A 20,158-nucleotide genomic window follows, 5' to 3' on the forward strand; every position below is an offset into this window, starting at 1 on the left:
GACCGTAAAGGAAGAGGGAGGAAGAGAAAAGAGGGTAAAGAAAAGGGGTGAATCTATTTCAGGGAAGGACCTGGCTTCTGAGCAGGACTATGTGCCCTCAAGACATCTAAATGCCTCAGCTCCTATTCCTCAGCTATTTGTTTATTCCAGCAGCTATTGGCTGAAGGTTTTCAGACCTTATGCTAAATCATCCTGGGAAATCAGATGGTGTTTCCTGCTGTTTTTATTTATTGCCTAGATCCGCTATTTAATGGTATAGGGAAATTCCTGGAGAAGAAAAGTCCTTCTACAATTCAGATGCCAAGGAGGGGATTAGTACCCAGGCTAGGGAAATGTGCAAATAGTAAATCCACCTTGGCTCTCTTCCCCTAGCCCATTCCACAGTTGGCATCAAATTACGCAAACTCAGAGTAGCAACTGAATGATTCTCAATATTTAGAACGGTACCTTCCTGGTTATTCTTTCATGAGTCACAAAGTGACTTGTCATTTAAAGTGATTTACCAAAAAATCCCCAGAACAAGGACTGACAACCTTTCTGAAAGGGCACACTGAGTGTCCACCCCCTTGACCACTAAAAATCATTCTCCTGGCAAACCTTAGTATGTGTGTCAAGGCTTTACCAAACCCTGCCCTAGAATATAAAGGATGATCTCCAGAAGAGGTAAATAAGTGGTTCACACTTCAAAGTCCGGGAGTTGTCTGAGACACTGAGAATTTAAGTGACTTAGTAAGTGTCCCACAACCTGGGGCTTTCCTGTCTCTGATACCAACTCTCTGACCACCGGACCATATAGTTTCTCTTATTTCCTGCTATTGCAAGAAATATAGAGGAATATAAAAAGTTTCTTGTATAGCGAAGTCTTAAACTGAGTTTCATATTCCCATTGTCTGTGTTCATTTGATTCATGTTTTTCTCTTATCTGTATAACCCCCACATTTAAACTATAATTCAATTTGCTCTTACCATTCCATTCCTAGCTCCTGACTTGTTTTTGCCAGCTGGCTTTTGATCCTTTTGCCATGATCTACCACTGTCCGCAGCTAGCATGACAAAATGACAGTTCCCCTTCATGTCTAACCTAAATCTCTCACATATATCAGCAAGCCCCATCCTGCTTGCTTTGTAGTCCAGCTGAGCTGGCAGACAGCTGCTCACCACTGACATTCTCAGTCTTACTCCCACATGCCCACACCCAGACTCTGGCTGGGTTTTTTTCGGGTATTGGCTTCTAGACTCTGTAAGTTAGAAGGGAAGTTATTTGATGAATTTATAACATTTTTTCCTGCTGAGCTCTGACTCCAACATCCGAATGATAAACCACAATCCTAAGGGCTTCTAAATTAAGTGGATTCCAAATCAACAGGACTTACATAGCTGAGTGCTTCTGAGTCCACATGTTTAGAAGAGGGCTCTCCTCCCTTTTTCTGTTTGTTTCTCTCCTTCTGTCTCCCATTGTTTATATGTCTCTCAATCTCTCTTTCTGTGTAGAAATATATATATAATATATATACAATAATACAAAAAATATATATGTTTATATGCACACACATATATCATATCTGTGACATTTATGCATGTGTATATGTATGGAAATGTAGATGTTTCATTTTTTGTCTGTCTCCAGTACCTGGCACACAGTGAGCATTTAAAATCTTAACTGATTGATAAATGTTTTATTCCTCATCTTGGTATGTCTAGCACCTGGAACATAAAAGGGAATTAATAAGTGCTTGTTGATACATAGCTATAAGTAGGTTGGCAGATAGTTCCCCAAAGTCTTCTCTCAATATCTCATCATGACATAGAGATGGCTCTGGGTTCTAAAGATCTGCCAAACTCTGGCAGAGCCATAACTAGCCCAAGCACATTCACTGGACAACCACTTCCCTGAAGCAATAGCACCAATTAGGGCAAAGAGCTAAGGAAAAATCCTCAAATCTACTTTTTAACTCACAAGTAACTTACACAAATTTAACAAAGTAGAAAGGAGAATTAGCCACTATAATGACTTCAGGGATAAAAGGTCAGGGTAAGGACCTGTCCAACATATTGGGTTTGGGGGACTCTTATTCTTTCTACTCCACCAGAGAAGCTTCAAGGGGACTTTCTTCACACAGCTTGTGAGAGGGAGGGAAGGTAGCACTCTTGCTTGAAATATGTATCACTTGAGAGGAAGAGGAAAGGGTAAGAATGAAGAGGAAAACTCTTGGAGTGGGAGCAGAGAGAGACAGAGCTAAGTTGTGGGTTTCTTTACGGGAATGAAGAAGAAAGGTAAAGAATAAATAGCTTAAGGTATATTATGTTAAATTTCAATATAAATATATGTTCATTTTTATAGCCTCTAAGTTTCCTATTTGGGCAAAGCACCAATAGCCCCAGTTTAGTTACAGTCCCAAGTGCAGGCCAACAACATAAAAAAGGGAAAATTTCAATCACAGGAGAGAGCCTATGCAAAGGCACAGAAGTAGGGGATTCAACAGTGCAGAGAGTAAAGAGCAAATAGGCCAGAATGTCTAAAACTGAGGAGAGGGATATGCAATAAGTCTGGAAGGAGGCCAGAGCCATCCTGGGGAGGACTTTGTGTTGCATCCTCAAGGCAAGGGAGACCAGCAACGCTGATTCCTCACAGTACTCTACTCCTCTGTGCTGCAGATTGGCTCATACTATGGAAGTGAAATCAGTTCCTTGGATGTGGACAGCGATGGGGTGACAGACATTCTACTGGTTGGCGCACCAATGTACTTCAGTGAGGGCCGAGAGCGGGGCAAAGTGTATGTCTATGTTCTGAGACAGGTAATGAGAGGGTGCTGCTCTGGGTGCGCTGTGATGAGCAAAGCTCTGGGAGAACACTCAAGATATCATTACGTTTGGGAAATCTAGGGCCCGGTGCATGCATAATATGACACAGGTCAACCTCTCTGATCGGGGCAACTTAATTCTTCCCCTTCATCAGACCACAGTTTCCTCCACTGCTCTCCAATGCCCTATGAAAGAAAAACAGTGGAAGTAGCAGTTCCTTCTCCTAATGCCCACCTTGATGGGTCAGGACCTAAGAGGCAGAAGCCAGAGTTATCTCTCCTAAAGTCAGAAAACATGTCCAGGAGCATCCCCAGGCAAGGAAGAGAAACTGATGACTCTATCGGACAAATCTCTAATTGACAAAAAGTGTTAGTGTCCCTCCCCACACAAGTGCCCAGGTGTTTCACCCAGGTTTCTCTCCCCAGAGAACACCCCAGGTTCTGGACCTTTCCTTCTCAATCTCCTACCCCCAAATAAAAATTATCTTTTCTTTGTCTCATCCTCTAAGGGCTCAGCTCTCTTTTAGATAATCTGGTAAACAAATTTCTTCTGGTATGAGTAAATGGATGAGGGCATCAGATGCATAATTTACTGGGGCCTTCTGAAGAAAAAATTTCCTTAACCCACAGGAAGAGGCTTTCATAAGACTCTAGAATCATAGATTAAGAACTGAAAGAAACTTTAAAGACCATCTAATCCAATCACAATAGTGTTCAGATAAGGAAAGAAGAGGCTTAGTAAGGCCGACTTGTTCATGATTATAGTCACTAAGTGTCAGAAGCAGGATTTGAATCCAGGCTTTGCTGACTCAACATACAGCATTCCATCCTTATCCTATGTTGCCTCCTATACAATTTTAATTATTAACAGGAATTTCAGGTGCTATAGCAGAGAAGTATGGGAGATGATTCTTCCTATACATGGGAATGGCTCCAGGGAAGCCTGAACTTTGCTCAGAACGCAAGTGCAGGAAGTGATGAGATGTCATCTAAGTTTGTTCAGAGGATCATAGATGCCAGGCTGGAAGGGACCTCAGAGGCCATCTAGTCCAACCTCCTCCTTTCACAGATGAGAAAACTGAGGCCCAGAGAGATTAAGAGACTTGCCCATCCATGGAAACATAGTTAACAAGGATCAGAGATGGGATTTGAACCTCTTTCCATTACACCAAGCAGGACTGCCAGAGACTAAAGAGTGAGCACAAACTAATAAGATGAATAATTTCGAGAGACAGACAAAAAGAGAGAAGAATTAGATGGAAATATAAAAATGGATGTTTAGATGAATGGATGAATAGAGATATGAGAGAGAGATTCAAATAAAGATATTATATATGTAACATATATAATATCTTTATTCAAATATATATATATAATATCTTTATTTGAATCTCTCTCATATCCATAAATATATATATGGGTAGAGATAGATAATCAGATGGGGGGAAAGAGAGAGGGGGAAGATGCATTAGGGAAGGGAGACAGTGAGGGAGATAAGGGCAGGCAATGGCTAAGAGAATTATACACATTAGCAAATAAGCTACAATAATCAGATAACTTTTGGACAGAGCCTGCAAACATATATGTAAATCTTTAGTAGAGTGATAGTGTTTTTCGATAGTCTATAGGCCTCCTCAGTTCTGGGGCCATGGTCTCTAGCTCAGCCAGTCTCCAAGAGACTAGAGCACCTCATCTTGCAGGAAGACTGCACACTCAGAATATGTCAGGGTTTTGAAGATCTCCCCAACTCTTAATCTTTCTGGATAGAGATGGTCTTATTATGTGAAAAAAAATAAACTAGAGAAGAATTTTCTCCCCTAGCTATTCCTATGGAACAGGAGATTGGATATGGTGGTAGAGATATTCTGAGGGGCTTTATCTAAATGGTTCCTCAATCCCTCTAAATACCCCTAGTTACATTCCTGAGAGCAGGTCTGGGTCACAATAGTAAGAAATAATAATAATGGGGCTCTTTAGCCCAATTAACCATGGGCCTTTCTCCTATCTCTTTTCTGTCTATAGAACCGGTTTATTTATGATGGGACACTAAAAGATTCCCATGGCTACCAAAATGCCCGATTCGGCTCTTCTATCTCCTCAGTCCGAGATCTCAATCAAGATTCCTACAATGACATCGTGGTGGGAGCTCCCCTGGAGAATGACCACCAGGGAGTCATCTACATCTTTCATGGCTTCCAGAACAACATCCTGAAGAGGTATAAGCAGGTAAAGCTTTCCCAACCTGAGCAGCATCTATCCTGAGCCTCAAAGACCTCTAACCTAGGCTTCCAGAGAATACTCACCAGTCTACTTGCCTCAAGTAAAATCTGCTAGCCAGAAGGCAAATTCCATTCTATTCCTGAGTGATTTTTGTAAGATTTTGAGTTCCAAATTTTTTCTCCCTCCCTCCTAAACCTTCTCTCCTTCTCAAGACAGCAAGTAATCTGATAGATTATACATCTACAATTACTTTAAACACATTTTCATATCTATCATGTTGTGAAAGAAAACTCAAAACAAAAGAAGAAAAAAACACTAGAAAGAAAAGGTAAACAAACAAGAAAGGTGAAAATAGAGTTTTTTTAAGCAAAGGACTGGGGATCCATTGTTCTGCTGACTAGATAATAACTAAACAAACTATTATATGTGAATGGCATGGAATGTTGCTGTACCAAGAGATATAATTAAAATGAATAATTCAGAGAAATATGAAAAGACAAACTGATGCAAAGTGAAGTAAGAAGAACCAAAGAAAAAAGACACAATTACTACAATATAAATGAGAAGAACAACAAAAAGAAACTTAATGTTGTTTGATGACAATAATGAAGTTTACCCAAAAGAAAGGAAAAGATACATTTCCCTCTTTTACTTACAGAAGTAAAATATTATGGGTGTGGATCCCATAAAGGTATTTGGATTATTTTACTGAAATGCTTTTTCTTTTCTATTTTTTATTATACTTAGCAGTTCTCTAGGGAAAGGAGTAATAATGATATATTTGGAAAATAAAGAAAAAATCAAAGTTATCAATAAGAATTCTATTTTTTAAAAGTAGCCAGAGTCCTATGAGGAGAAGAGGCTGTTACCACAGTTGAAAAAGATGTATCCAAGGAAATGTATAGTGAATATCTCAAATGTTACAGGCTCAGCGTACATCATCTGAATGGATTAGGATTCAAATGGATTAGTGATTCACTGCCTATAAAGGCAATCCATGAACTGAGAATTTGAATAAATAAATAAATGAATAAAATAAAATATATAAGCTTCTAAAGGAAAACGATTTCTTGAAATATAAACATAATTTTTTCCCATCCAAATTTACAGACCCCCTGAAATCAATGCATGGATTCTTTGGGAGTCAGTGGACCTTAAGTTTAAGAGTCCCTGCTGTAACCCAAAAGAGTTATATTAATGCTGGAAATTTCCAGCACCTCATGAAGTCTTGGAGAAAGATATCCTTGAGCTTGGGAGATAAGGAGATCTTCCTGGTACCCTTAAATCACATTATTTAGGTTGTTCCCTATTCTAACTATACCTAGAGATTTCCCCAGCTCCAATCTCCTAATTTTCCTGCACCTAGAGGTAGATAAGTCCAGCTTTCTCTTTCTCACCTTACAGAGAATTGCCTCCTCAGAGCTGGCCCCAGGCCTCCAGTATTTTGGCTGTAGCATCCATGGGCAGATGGACCTCAATGAAGATGGACTCATTGATTTGGCAGTGGGATCTCTTGGTGGTGCTGTGATCTTATGGTGGGTCATCTCTACTTTTCAAGGCATCTGGCTTTATCTGAAGATTTCAGGGTCTGAATATAGTGGAAGTCAGGTGGAGAGGAAGGGACTTCACTTAGATTTCTAGAAAGCAGGGCGCTAGCAGCGGACATTCATTCATTCATTCAAAAAATATGCATTAAGTACCACAACATTAAGTACCATATTAATGTTCTTCTTGATTGATATGATTATTAAATTTATTGTTGGTGATATTAATATCGATTAATTAATATTATCAACACACCAGATGCTCTGCCAAATTCTAAGGAAGAGACCAAGATTTTAAAAGTTATATTCACTGTCCTCAGGGAATTTAAGAAAAAATATATATAGAAAAAAATTTGAATATAGGAAACCAATTATCTTGTCCCCTTGAGGCACCCTCAAATATGATAGGTACAAGTCTTTAGGCATAGTAAGCAGTTTGTCTTGTGCTCACCACCTTTGCTCATACACACATATATATATATCTATTGGCAATATGGTGAATTGGAAAGAGTGTCATTCTTGAAATTAGATCCCTGAATTTGAATCCTCTATCACCTGAATGACCTTAAAAAAGTTGTTTAAACTCTTGGGGCCTCAGTTTCCTCATCAATCAAATGAGGAAATCGGACTATATGATCTCTGAAGATCCTTCTATCTCTATGATCATATGACCTCATGACACACAGGTAGAGCATGGAAAACTGGTTGTTATGACCATGAAATTTCTGAGTTAGTTCCCTGATGTATTCCCAGGCCATCTCCTTCAGGATCTGGAGAGATATCCAAAACTTAACATAATTTCTGCTCCCTCCTAACTCCATCTCCTCTTTCCTGCATGGTGTCCCTTAACATGACTAGAGCAGCCCCACAGACTTGACCAGTGGGCTACAGATCTCTCCTCCCCACCCCTTCTCTACAGGTCCCGAAGTGTGGTCCAGATTAATGCCAGCATCCACTTTGAGCCATCCAAGATCAACATCTTCCATAAGGACTGCAAGCGTAATGGCAAGGATTCAACCTGCATGGCAGCCTTCCTCTGCTTCCTGCCCATCTTCTTGTCCCCTCATTTCCAAACTGCAACTGTAGGTGAGCACCTCCCTCCTTCACTTTCTCCTCTTCTTTCTCAGTTTCCTCTTTCCCCCTTCCATTTCTATTGAAAAAATTGTATTGTGTTCTGTTTAAACGTGATTTAAATCCTTCCCATAGATTTCTCATTTTTCCTCCTAATTCCGAACTCTTTCAGGAACCACCAGATTTTGCACATCCTAGTGAGAGAGATCAGGAATTACCAAACAGTAATTGAGCAGGATATAGACTGAGAGCTAAACGATCCCATAAGGCAAAGAGATCAGATCAGGCCAAAACAGACAAATGAGGAATCCAGAGAGACCAGGCTAAAGTCAAGAAGTTGGTAGCTCTCAGACTTTTAGGAAAAGAAGGTCTGTAAAATAGGGAAAGAACTGTCAGACCTCCATGATCAAGGTGAACAGGGATCCTGAATCCTGGAGGTCAAGCATTTAAAATAATGGTAACAATAATAATAGTATTTATATGGTACCTACTATGTGCTAGGCATTTTACTAAATGCTTTACAATTATTATCTTACTTGATCCTCAGAACATCCCTGTGAGGTAGGTATTATTATTATCTCATTTTATAGAAAAGGAAAAAGGCAGAAATCAGGTGGCCTGCCCAGGCTCACAAAGCCAATAAGTGTCTGAGAGTGGGTATGTACTGGGACAGTCCTAATTCCAAGCCCAGCACTGTATCCACTGCACTAGCTATCAGAAAATATAAATCAATGTGATTCTCCAGTGTCATTCTTTTTGACCTGGCTTTGATCCACTTGAATCAAGTAGATTCCAATGCTACTTGATTCTAATGACAGAAATGAGTAGATGAGATAAGAGAAATAGCATTTGAAGTAAAAGGAAGCAGCTTTTTTGCAAAGATTTTTGGCTCAAACTTACCTAGGGATCCCAGTATCTCAGATAAACTCTAAATAAGCCAATAAAAGTTCGGGATAAGTTGGGTGGGCTTGTGACCATTGAAGCCTGAGTAATAACCAATGTTAGACCGACTAATGAATAAAAACAGTAAAAACTTAGTGGATAAAGCACCTGTTTTTACATAGGCATTTATATTTTTTTAATTTGCTCTAAATTTTGTAGTAGCCTTTTAAATATAACTAGAGGATGGTAATTGTTGATGCATAGCTATTCTAATGAAGTCTCTCTTTTTAATAGGAAAAATGTAATTGAGAAAGACATGCTATAGATTTTTTAGTTTAATTACATGTTAAGACCATAAAGCCATATCCTGCACTTTCTGGCAGTAGCCTTTCCACACTGGAGCTGTGATGCATTTTTTTAAAAATTGGATTGTGAAGGGTTACCATAGCAGTCTTCTTACAAGCTTCTTCCTTTCTTCCCTTACATCCCTTCCCATGTCTCTCCTTTCCTCTCTCCCCTTCTTTCTTTTCTGTTCTCCTCATACCCTCTCCTCTCCTTTTTCTTCATCTTTTACACTTTCTTCTTCCTAAGCTCCTTCCCCAGTTCTTCCATCCTTCTTTTTTCCTTTATTCCATCCTCAATAGCTTCAACATCTTTGTGGATATTCCATATTCAGACTAGGGTGAAGGGGAAGTTTCCATTTCTTTCCAGTCAGTCTGAAAAGACTTCACTGAGGAAGTGGGATTTTTAAAGAGCTGTTTAAATGATGGGAAACAATCCACTTGGCTTCAGAATGTGGTTCTGCTTTCTTACTTCTCTGTGCATCCCCACTTTTTTCAGGTATCAAGTACAATGCCACTATTGATGAGCGGCGGTACACACCAAGAGCCCACCTGGACGAGAATGCAGACAAGTACACACACAGGGTAGCTTTGCTCTCTGCGGGCCAAGAGTACTGTGACCGCATCAACTTCCATGTTCTGGTAAGCCTGACACTGGGGCTTGGGTCAGTGTGTTACAAAGTACCTACCTGGGACCTTTCTCAGAAAAATGTTTTTAAATGCATAAAATATATAGGAATGCAAGGGAAACCAAATATATTGAAATATAATTATGCTACAAATATACATATGTATGTGTTTTATATGTGCATATTTAATTTGTGTTGTATTATTTATTAAATGTATTTATTGTTTATTATATTATTTGTTAAATATATTTAAATTAACTTATTATATTTAAATGTATTTAGTATTTAAGTTAAAATTAAATATATTTAAATAACATTTAAAGTTCATGGGAGCCTCCCCCTAATTCTAGTCCAACCCATTACTTTAGTTTTAATTCCATTCAATTCAATACACATTTAATTAAGTCTCTTTTAGATGCCAATCACAATGTTGGGTGCTAGGGATATAAAGACAAAAACTAAAACAACAATTCTTGCCCTTAAGAAGGTTACAGTCTCTTGAAGCATTCTCAGTGTCTCAGAATTGTAAAAATAATAATAATAATAATAATAATAATAATACACCCTTCATCTGATAGTCAAGCAAAAAGTCCTACAATATTGCCAAAAATTGGCAATTTACTATTTACTACAACTTACTAGCCTTGTGACTCTGGTTAAGTCCCTTAATCTTGCTTACCTCAGTTTCCTCATCTGTAAACTGAGCTGGAGAAGGAAATGGCAAACCACTCTAGTATCTTTGCAAAGAAAACCCCAAATGGAGTCTCTTTGTGACTCTTGAAATATAAATCAAAACCTTGGTTTGAAAACCCCTGAGGAATCTCACTACACTTTTGGACAATTCTGATTTTTAGTTTAAATCCATTCTTCCCTTTTTCCTCCCCACAATTTCCACCCACTGCTTCTATTTCTCCCTTTTAGAATCAAACAGAATGTATAGTCCTGCTCATGGATGACATTTTTCAGATACTTAAAGGTGATCATGCTGTGTCCCCCAACACATACACACAAATTCAAATAAAAACAGCCAGCTATACTTAAGGAGCCCTGCAGGACATATTGACTTGGAAAACCACACGTTAAAATTATCTATGTTGTCCTGTATTTTTATTTATCTTATTAAATTGTCTTATTAAATATTCTCAGGCACTTTTTAATTTGGCTCCAATGCATTCAGGTGTGCTGAGAGAGATGCCACAGATCTCAAAAGCATCATTAGCTCTTGGGAGTTGCTTTCTCACTCTTGACTTCTTGTCTTTCATCTTTTGTTCAAGAAAAAGACCAGTGACATCAGGAGAGTGATGTCTGTGACTTATTTGGAGCTTGGAGATGCTTAATCTCTCAAATCCTTTTTTTCATGAAAAATCATCTGGCCTACTCAAAAAATCAACTTGTAAAGTTGATTTGGAGGCATATATGAGCTTTTCTTTTCCCTATTGTCCACTCTGTTCATATTCCCTCTTATCATAGGTCTGACACAATGTCTCTCCATTGCTCAAATATATTCATTTTTCTCCCTATTGCCTCCAATATAAAATGCAAAATCTGCATCCCCAGCCAAGAATTAAAAGTCCTCCACAGTCTGACTCCAATCTGTTTTTCCAATCTTATATTTTGCCCTCACACCCAATCTAGACTATTAGGTGCTCCCTGAACTTGTCATTCCATCTTCCATCCCTGTGCCTTCTCACAGGACTTCCATGCCTAACACGCACTCCCACCTTATCTCTGACTCTATTTCCTTAAGACTCAATTAGGAGGCCATTTTCCCTATAGAGCCTTCTTACTCTCTGTTAGTGTATTCTTCTGCCCCAAATTACTTTGCATTTACTTGTTTACATATATATTTCACAAGGTATTCCAAAATTCTTAATGCATTGTAAGACTTTGGGATCATTCTATGTTCTTCATTGTTGTTGTTGAGTCATTTCAGTCATTCCTGACTGAAGTCACAAAGAGACTCCATTTGGGGTTTTCTTGGCAAAGATACTAGAGTGGTTTGCCATTTCCTTCTCCAGCTCAGTTTACAGATGAGGAAACTGAGGTAAGCAAGATTAAGGGACTTAACCAAAGTCACAAGGTTAGTAAATGTCCAAGGCCATAATAGAACTCAGTTCTTCCTGACTCCAAGCTGGTTAAAATGTAAGTTCTTTGAAGGTTGGGATGATCTAAGTCACAGGTGTCAAATTCAAAGAATGCCAACTTAAAATTCCCAAATAGGGTAGGAACTAAATTAAAATGGAATTGGGAAATGTTTAACAAAATAAATAAAATTACACAGATAATGAAAACTTGTTTTTTTCTAAGTGAATCTGTGACTTGCAAGGATGAGTTTCTATTTAAATTGGACACTACTTGTCTAAATAATCTCTAAGATGCCAGCTGGATTGGGGTTAATGATAAATCCCTGTTGTCATTCAGACTCCCAGGCAATCATATTATTTATACTTTTTAGATGTCTGGGCTGTTTGTGCTTCTTCTCAACACCCCGTCCCCATTCCTAGGCTCTGGAACGCTCTTTTCTCTTAGAGAGTTCAGAACTTTGCCATTCAAATCTATCACCTCACAAAATGTAATGCTCATGTTGGTTTTCTGGAGGTCTCTGGGCACAGCTTTTGTTTCAGAAGGGCAATCACTACAGGAGTAGCCAGGGGTTAAAGTCTAAATCCTTTATTATCTCTTTCAACATCTTGTCTCCTTTCCTGGGGCCCGGTTAGCTTTCTTGGAGGCCTTCCGGAGTCTTGGTTTCAGTGGAAAAACTAAGGAGGAGAGCCTGCCACCAAGCTGGTGTGGGAGGGAATGAATGAATCTGAGTCCAAGGGCTTGTGCCTTATACTGCGTGGAGTTTATTAGACCCAGAACCCAGCAAAGTCCCTCTGGCTCGAGGCAGAGGCCCAGCCTTTGCTGCTCATGCACCTTCACATCAGAACCCAATCCCCTATTCTCTGGGGGCTTTGGGGGCATCTAACCTCCCAGATGTGTCATTACCTTAGTAAATGGACTCAGCAACAGTATTCATTCTGTCTCTGCTTCTGTCTGTCTCTCTCTCTCTCCCCTCCCTTCCTCTCTTTCCTTCTCTCTATTCATCCCTCTTAGTACTATAGTCCTTTCCCTCCCAGGCTTCTTCCAAAGTAAGCTGGCCACAGCTGTCAGTGATCCCAGATGCTGCCCCTTACAGTGACCCTTTTTGCCTTCTTACTCCTGCTTCCTCCACAGGACACGGCAGACTATGTGAAACCAGTGACATTCTCAGTCGAGTTTGCCTTGGACGATCCTGACAATGGACCCATCCTGGATGATGACTGGCCTACCACACTCAGAGTCTCAGTAAGTCACAGCCAGCAGGATAGGGAACTAGGGCAACTGTTCCTTCTGTCTACCCACTCGACGAAGGTCCAAAGAGCAAATCCAAGAGGCAAAGAGCATTTGCAATGCAGGGAATTAATACACTGTGGTCCATTCCTTCAGCTTCTTCCCTACTCTCCATCCTCTTGATCTAAATCTGGCCACTGGATCCAGTGACACAGCCCTTCCTCACTTCAATCCAATTCACTTGCATCTCATGGCATCTCCTTCCTGTTGTCATGGTACTCTTTGAGAATGAAGGAAAAACAACTTCAACAGGACCACCTTCTCTCTTCCTCTGATCTATCTTAACCCTCTTGTTAAGCTACTTGCAAATTGGTCTGGCAGGGAACAAAGAGCCAAGTTTTCTACAGCATCATCCATAGCATGGATGGTGCTGGGCACACAATAGGATCTCATTGTGTTATATGGGTTATAAAATGTTCCTGATGAAAGTAATTTTGAAGTGTTTGTTGGACTAGATAACACTCCACTCCACAAATTAAGGAAGCAAGATCCAGAAAATATAAGAAATTTGTTCAAATTTATAGAAGGAATTATAGCTGAGCTGTGACTAGAACCCAGGTCTTCTCCTTATTGACTGATGAAATCCCCAAAACTTCAGCCTATATTGTGTTTTCCCTATCTTCTAAACGTACAAAGGTCACACTCCTTTTATTATTCCCTATAATACTGTTTTCCCATTCTCTGATTTTCAAGATACTTCTCTCCCTATAGTCAGTTAGCTCAGATACCCTTAAGACACTGTGGCCCCCAAAAAGTCCTCCCAGAGAGAAAAGACATGACCATATGGCCGGTATACTATGGTCAGTTCATTTTGGACAGTTTTGGAGATCTACTGTATGTGGATCCTACTACAGTAAAGAAGCAGCCAATGAACAGTAATAAAGTGCTTACATTGTGCTAGACACTATGCCAAGGATTAGGGTTATAAATACATATTTAAAAAACAGAAAGTTCATTCTTGCCCTCAAGGAGCTTACATTCAAATGGTGGAAAACAAAATATAAAAGGGAATGAGAAAAGGAGAGGAAATGAGGGCATGGAAATACAGTCCAGAAAAGTCAAAAGCATAGCCTAGAAAGAAATAAAGCTTAGCTGTCCTGGGTCTGTAGCCAAAATAGAGGGCTTGAGGAAAAAATTAACAATGGAAGAAGGGGAACAGCATGGTAGAAGTATATTCCCAAATAAGAAATCTCCAGATTCAGTGGGAGAAAGGAGCCGTCATGGTAGAAGATGATCCAGGATAAAAATTCATAATGTTTAATTCCAGGAAAATCAGAAGTTTTGCCAGGAGAGAAATGAAGTAAGGCTAATGTGAGTCTATCCCTAAAATGGAAGCCCAGAAGTAGTGGTGTGTGGATAAATAAATGTCTAACAAGCAGCTTTCTAGAAGGGCAAAAAGTGTGGTATACTTAAAACATGCATTATTCTAGAAAATCAACAAAAATAATAAAGCAACTTTGATTTATAACATTTACAAATTTCTAATGTGTAAATACTTATAATAAAATCTTAACAATTAACTCTGGCCAGTTCAAACTAACTCCAGCACACACACCCCTGCCCGAGATGAAGATTCCAGGGTAAGAAGGCCCCAGGTATTGAGAAATGTTCTAGAGATAGAACAAATAATTGAGACATAGTGGCTAGAAGTACAGCAAGAAAAGAAATGAAAGTCAGTGAGCTTGACTGCAATTTCTGGCAAATCTAGGGCATAGTTTGGAGATGGAGGCCTAGAACCAGGCAAGACAAAGGTGACTGATTACTCACTTGTCAGAGGCCAACCAATATGGATTAGTAACATTGGTGTTATGGGCCAAAAGAACAAATCTTTTAGCTAAAGGATGGAATTTTCCCACAGGAAAGGAAGCAAAGTTACATCTACCAAGCAATATAGTAGCTTTCAATTAATTGAATTATAAGATAATATCCATCAATTTTTTAGATAATTGGAAATGTACCTCTTTATGCACCAAAGTCTCCATGGAAATCTTTCTAAAATATATTACATGCACACTCACACACATATTCATACATATGTATACATATATATTTATTTTCCCTTTTTAAAATTTTATTTTGTTTATAAATCATCTTTATTTGCAAATATATCACTTCATACCCAGAGTTATCTCTTATAACAAAGAATTGTTTGTGTTAATATCTTTATTTTTAACACACATTGCTCTATGAATCATTTTGGGAGAGAAAAATCAGAGCAAAAGGGAAAAATTAAGGGAGAGATTAAAAAAAATAGAAAAAAGTGAACATAGCATGTGTCTCCTTAGTTCTTTTTCTGGATACAGATGGAATTTTCTATCCAAGTCTATTAGGATTGCTTTGAATCACTGGGCCACTCAAATAAATTTTTGAAGGGCAGTTCATCAAAACTAGCCAACATATTAACCAAATATGACACTATATGTAAGTCTTTTACACCCATAGCCTCCAACCCCTACAAAGAAGGAAGAGAGGTGGCCTCTCTTGTTCAAGAAGCTTCTTGGTTATAATTACATAATACTCATTTTCATTTCTTTTAGTTGCTGCTATTTCTACTTAAATCCCTATAATCATTGTGTACATCTGTTTCCCAGGGTCTGCTTACTTCACCTTGTATCAGCATTGATGTCAGCATTCTATTCAAATCCATTATTTCTTATGGTACAATATATAGCTGTCCTCTCAAATAAAATTCTGAAAAAAATTAAATCCTATCTCAATAACCAGGGTCATCATCATGAACATCTGTACCTTCGAGGAACTATTAAAGTACGTTGGGCCATTTGCCCTTCTGCTAAGTGGTTCCAGACAGCTATACTTTTTTTTTATTTTCATAGTTTTTTGTCTCTTTTCTCAAGATATAAGCTATCAATTAATATTACTATGGAGACCTTCTAGCAGTTTTCCCCTCCCCTTCTAAGATGCTACCTCTGTTCTATAGTTTACTAGATCATATTTCTAGTTATAATTCTGTGTAAATTCAGAATTAAAAAGATCTGAATGAATAGCCTGTTTCAGGCTTCTATACTGATATTAATGGGAGTGCCCTCATTACTATTTCCAAAGCCCAGGGCACAAACTTTGCCACATCTCTTTGGCCTCTTAGGTTCTTCCATCTCAGCTGTATAGTGATAGTTAACTGCACAGTTAGTGAGCCCTAAATGTGAATGATTTAAACTGAATGGTGACCTTATTGTGAATGAGTGCTTTGTTGTTACTTTAATACTACCTGAGTTCAGAGTAGAGGGAACTTAGCCATATGGACTTAGGTTTCTTAAATCAAAGCTACATTTTGATCCCTCTCTTAAAAGAGGTAGGAAAGCCCTTTCAAAGACATGAAGATAGAAAAAAGCAAATGGTACTTGGGAAACAAGCAGCAAATTAACAGAAACATATCAAGTAGTACTGAGAGAGGAACCAGTTGCTTTTGAAAAGAGTGAGTGTGTGTGTGTGTGTGTGTGTGTGTGTGTGTGTGTGTGTGTGTGTGTGAAGAGCTAGAGCTAAAATCGATGAAGGAACCTGAAGACCGGAAAAGGAAACTGAATGAAGCATGAGTCTGGACTGGGAGCTGCGCCACTGGTTCCCTACCTACCCACGTCCCGTTCTTCCCCCCACTCAGGTACCCTTCTGGAACGGGTGCAATGAGGATGAGCACTGCGTGCCTGACCTGGTCCTAGATGCCCAGAGTGACATTCCCACTGCCATGTGAGTAGATCGCTAGAACTGGTTTCCTGCTGCTTTCATAATTTCTGCCAGCAGCTTAGGGAACTTGTCTCTTCTTCCTGGTAAGTGGAGCTCTGTGTCCCCTAAATTCCTTCATCATTTTCCTCCTCCATCTATTCATTCTTTCCCTCATTCACATATTTGGTTTTTTCCCCAACACATCATTATTGGATGTCTACTGCGTTTCCCAACACAGGACCACAACTTTCTAGCTGAGAGAGATCTTAGAGACTGAGTCCAAATCACTTATTTTAGGGATAAGGAAACTGAAGTTCAGGATGGGAAAGTAACTTGACCAATCACATAGCTGTACGTACTTGAGACTGGTTGCAGAGCTAAAGAGATGCAACAGTTGCAATGTTGTTGACAATGGGGCTTGCTGAGAAGTGTAGTTTTCCTAGTTGGAAGGTGAGACAGAAGACTTGTCTGTTCTGGGAACTTGTAAGAGAGCACCATGTCCCTTGTGGTTCTCACAAGCCTTCAGTTTCTCCTTCCAACTGGGAAAAGTGCACTTCCCAGGAGCCCCTTCTGCCAATAGGGGGTGACAGGTAAATAACATGCAAGGTGGTCTCTGTGTCCGGCACATGGTATGGACACTAAACGCCATAGGAGCTCAGAGAAGGGAAGTCACTGAAGGCTGAAGTGCAGAGAAGGTTTTATAAAGCTTGAAGCTATACCTTGAAGAATGAGCTCTAGCTCTTCTTTTTCCTCTGCTTCTTCATTTTCTCTCTCTTCCCTTAACACTCAAGGAATGACTCTCACCCAGTAGCTCATGGCAGGGCACAGAGCTGTGGCTTTCCTCCCACAAGGATGACTAAGAGGGAGGAACCACATATTGCCCTTCCATTAGACACACTTCCTGAGTCCAAGTCCCCAAGGGAGACTCACGCACAGCCCGCCACCACTGCTCATCCCTTCAGCCTCCCCCTGCTGTCATTCCTCGAGCCCCACCCACCCACACTTGATCCTGTATCCAGCACTTTGATGCTCTGGTTTTCTCGCAGGGAGTATTGCAAGAGAGTCCTGAAAAAGACCCAGCCGGAGTGTTCTTCCTACACCCTCTCTTTTGATACCTCCATTTTCATCATAGAGAGCAGCCAGCGGCGTGTAGCAGTGGAAGCTACCCTGGAGAACAGGGGAGAGAATGCTTATAACACAGTTCTAAATATTTCATACTCAAGAAACCTGCAGTTTGCAAGTTTGATTCAAAAGGTAAGACTTTGATCTCCCCTGGGGGGAATTGCAGAAGGCAAGAGTCAAGTGCCCACCCTGGAGCAAGATTCAGAATTTACAGGGCCCCACCCTCACCCATAGGTATATAAGAATATAAATAATAAATAATAATAATATTATCATATACTATAATACTAATAAATAAAATATGTTTATAGACTGCTTAAGTATTGCAAAGTACTTTATATATCATCTCATTTTGCGATATATATTATCATATATATATATATGCACATCACTAATAGTCTTTTCAGTCCCAGGGAAAGGGCCCATAATGGAGTAAGGTCTCCCTGCTTACCACCCAGGCTTATAACTACCACTCTTGGAGAAGAATTGGGGGTTCTCTCCCCCCAAAAAAACCTGTAAAATGAAGCAGCCATCATTCCATGGGGTCTCACCAACATGAGGCAGAGTGAGACCCAAGAGTGTAAGCCAGACCTTGCACCCCTTCTTTCTGTCCCCTCACCAGACCCCCAGTGTTTAGCCCCAGACTTTATGGGATGGGAGCTGGTCCCAGGGGCTGCAGCCAGACTTTCTTCTTGGAGTCCTGGCATTCTAGCACATCAGGATTAAGTAAATCTCTCCCAAGGCAAAGCACGAATCCTGAAATACCAGAATGCCAACCTAAGAAGCAATTGTGATCAGGGAGAAGCACTTAATAACCTGCCCCCTGAGGATTCTGGAATTGTTTAAGGTTCAGATATTAAGAGAGTTTACCTTCCCATGCCCTCCCACTCCAGGATTTCTTGGCTCCTGTTCAAAACAAAGCTTCATGTTTTTCCTGAGTAAGAGACTCCCATTGAGTTCTGTTAGTATAGCACAAAAGACCCTTTAGAACTAAGCAAGGGTACAGAGAAATGAGAAACATGTTCTACCCATCAGCTAGCATACCCAGGCCCAGAGCAGCCTGTTTGTGGGGGCAGGGGTTTTCCTTAGCAGCACATTGAAAAGATTACATCTTGATGCCCAGGCTGGGGCCCCAAGGGCAGGACAGTTGAGGGGACCGAAATAGGATTTTCCCAGCTGAGTTATTATTCATCCAGAAGTAAGGGGACTTCTAATGAAAAATGAGGCCTTCAGATACAATTTTAATCTTAGTCCATGTAAAGTGTTTTCATGCACATGAATATGTATAGCCATGTAAACACAAAATGCACACTTATTCATATGTACCTTACATGTAATTGTATATATGTAGGTAAACACACAAACAATATGTAAAATTCTCTATGTTTCACAAAGCACTGTAAAAACACAATCTGTTATTATTGCAAGACACATGCACACACATAGCCTTGGAATACCAAATTATCAGGGCAGGCTGTGTATCGTGAAATATTCTGTTTCTGAACCAGTCTGTGAGTCAGCAGTTTTTCCCCAGATTGCTTCCAAGGCTATTACACTATTCACATCAGTCTTGGGTACCAGGGTAAGGCAGAGAGCACAGCATCTGTGAGGTGGTCTCCCCCAAAGGTTGTCCCCTCCCAGCAGCCAGTCAGTCCCTATCACAGAGGGATCCTGAGGCCCAGGAAAAATAACTGGACTTGGAGCCAGTCTGGGTTTGAACCCCAGAATGTATTCAGGCAAGTTCTTTAGCTTCTCTGGGTCTGTTTTTTAATGTGTAAAATGAAGGAGTTGGATTAGATGACTTTGAAGGTCCCTTCAGTTCAAAGTTCATGGAGCATCCAGGAAAAAGACAGATGGTTGCTGATTTAGCAAGGAAGAACTGAGCATCACAGCAATCAAAGGTATGATGCTGTTGCATCATGATGCATGTTGGACAAACCCTCAATTTCTGAACATGAGACTGTGTCATAGATGTTTACACACATGTATGTATTTCCACATATGCCAATGAACCCACAGCTTTTTTCTCAAGTCGTCTTTTGATGGCCTGCTGCCAATGATTTTAATCCAGTTTTTGCATTTCTGGCATTCCTGTTCCAATTGTCCCTCTGGCTCAGTTGTCTTTTATAACTCTCAGGATGTTGGGGGTTTTTTTAAATCATAGTTTGTTATTTTTATTTTTCAAGTAACAAGTTTTATTTATTAATTTGTCCCTCATGCACAATGAACCAAAAAAATTTTAATCTTAACCTGAAAAATTGATCTCTCAATACCTCCTTCATAATGAACAAAAAAAATTTTTTTGATCTGAAAAACAAATTCTTCAAAACTTATCTACATAATCTGGCAAGATAAATTACCACATTAGCTACATCCAAGAGCCTATGTGTTGTTCTGCATTTTAAGTTCATTATTTTTCTATCAGGAGGTGAGAGGCATGTTTCGCCATCATTCTTTTCAGAAAGAAAGCCTTGAAATCTTTTAAAGTTGATTTCTCC

At 39.7% G+C, this 20,158-nt stretch overlaps 1 protein-coding gene across 1 annotated transcript in view; it reads left to right on the plus strand.

Annotated features, from left to right (window-relative positions):
• ITGA11 (integrin subunit alpha 11) overlaps positions 1 to 20,158 on the plus strand; it is a 72,757-nt gene that overhangs the window by 30,901 nt on the left and 21,698 nt on the right. The window contains exons 8-15 of the mRNA XM_051973792.1: positions 2,656 to 2,796; positions 4,824 to 5,027; positions 6,426 to 6,556; positions 7,485 to 7,651; positions 9,359 to 9,501; positions 12,705 to 12,815; positions 16,477 to 16,562; positions 17,585 to 17,792. Of these exons, the coding sequence (XP_051829752.1) occupies positions 2,656 to 2,796; positions 4,824 to 5,027; positions 6,426 to 6,556; positions 7,485 to 7,651; positions 9,359 to 9,501; positions 12,705 to 12,815; positions 16,477 to 16,562; positions 17,585 to 17,792 (1,191 nt within the window). The remainder of the gene's footprint in view (positions 1 to 2,655; positions 2,797 to 4,823; positions 5,028 to 6,425; positions 6,557 to 7,484; positions 7,652 to 9,358; positions 9,502 to 12,704; positions 12,816 to 16,476; positions 16,563 to 17,584; positions 17,793 to 20,158) is intronic.

Source organism: Antechinus flavipes, chromosome 2 (assembly GCF_016432865.1).
Source record: "Antechinus flavipes isolate AdamAnt ecotype Samford, QLD, Australia chromosome 2, AdamAnt_v2, whole genome shotgun sequence".
Lineage (NCBI taxonomy): Eukaryota > Metazoa > Chordata > Mammalia > Dasyuromorphia > Dasyuridae > Antechinus > Antechinus flavipes.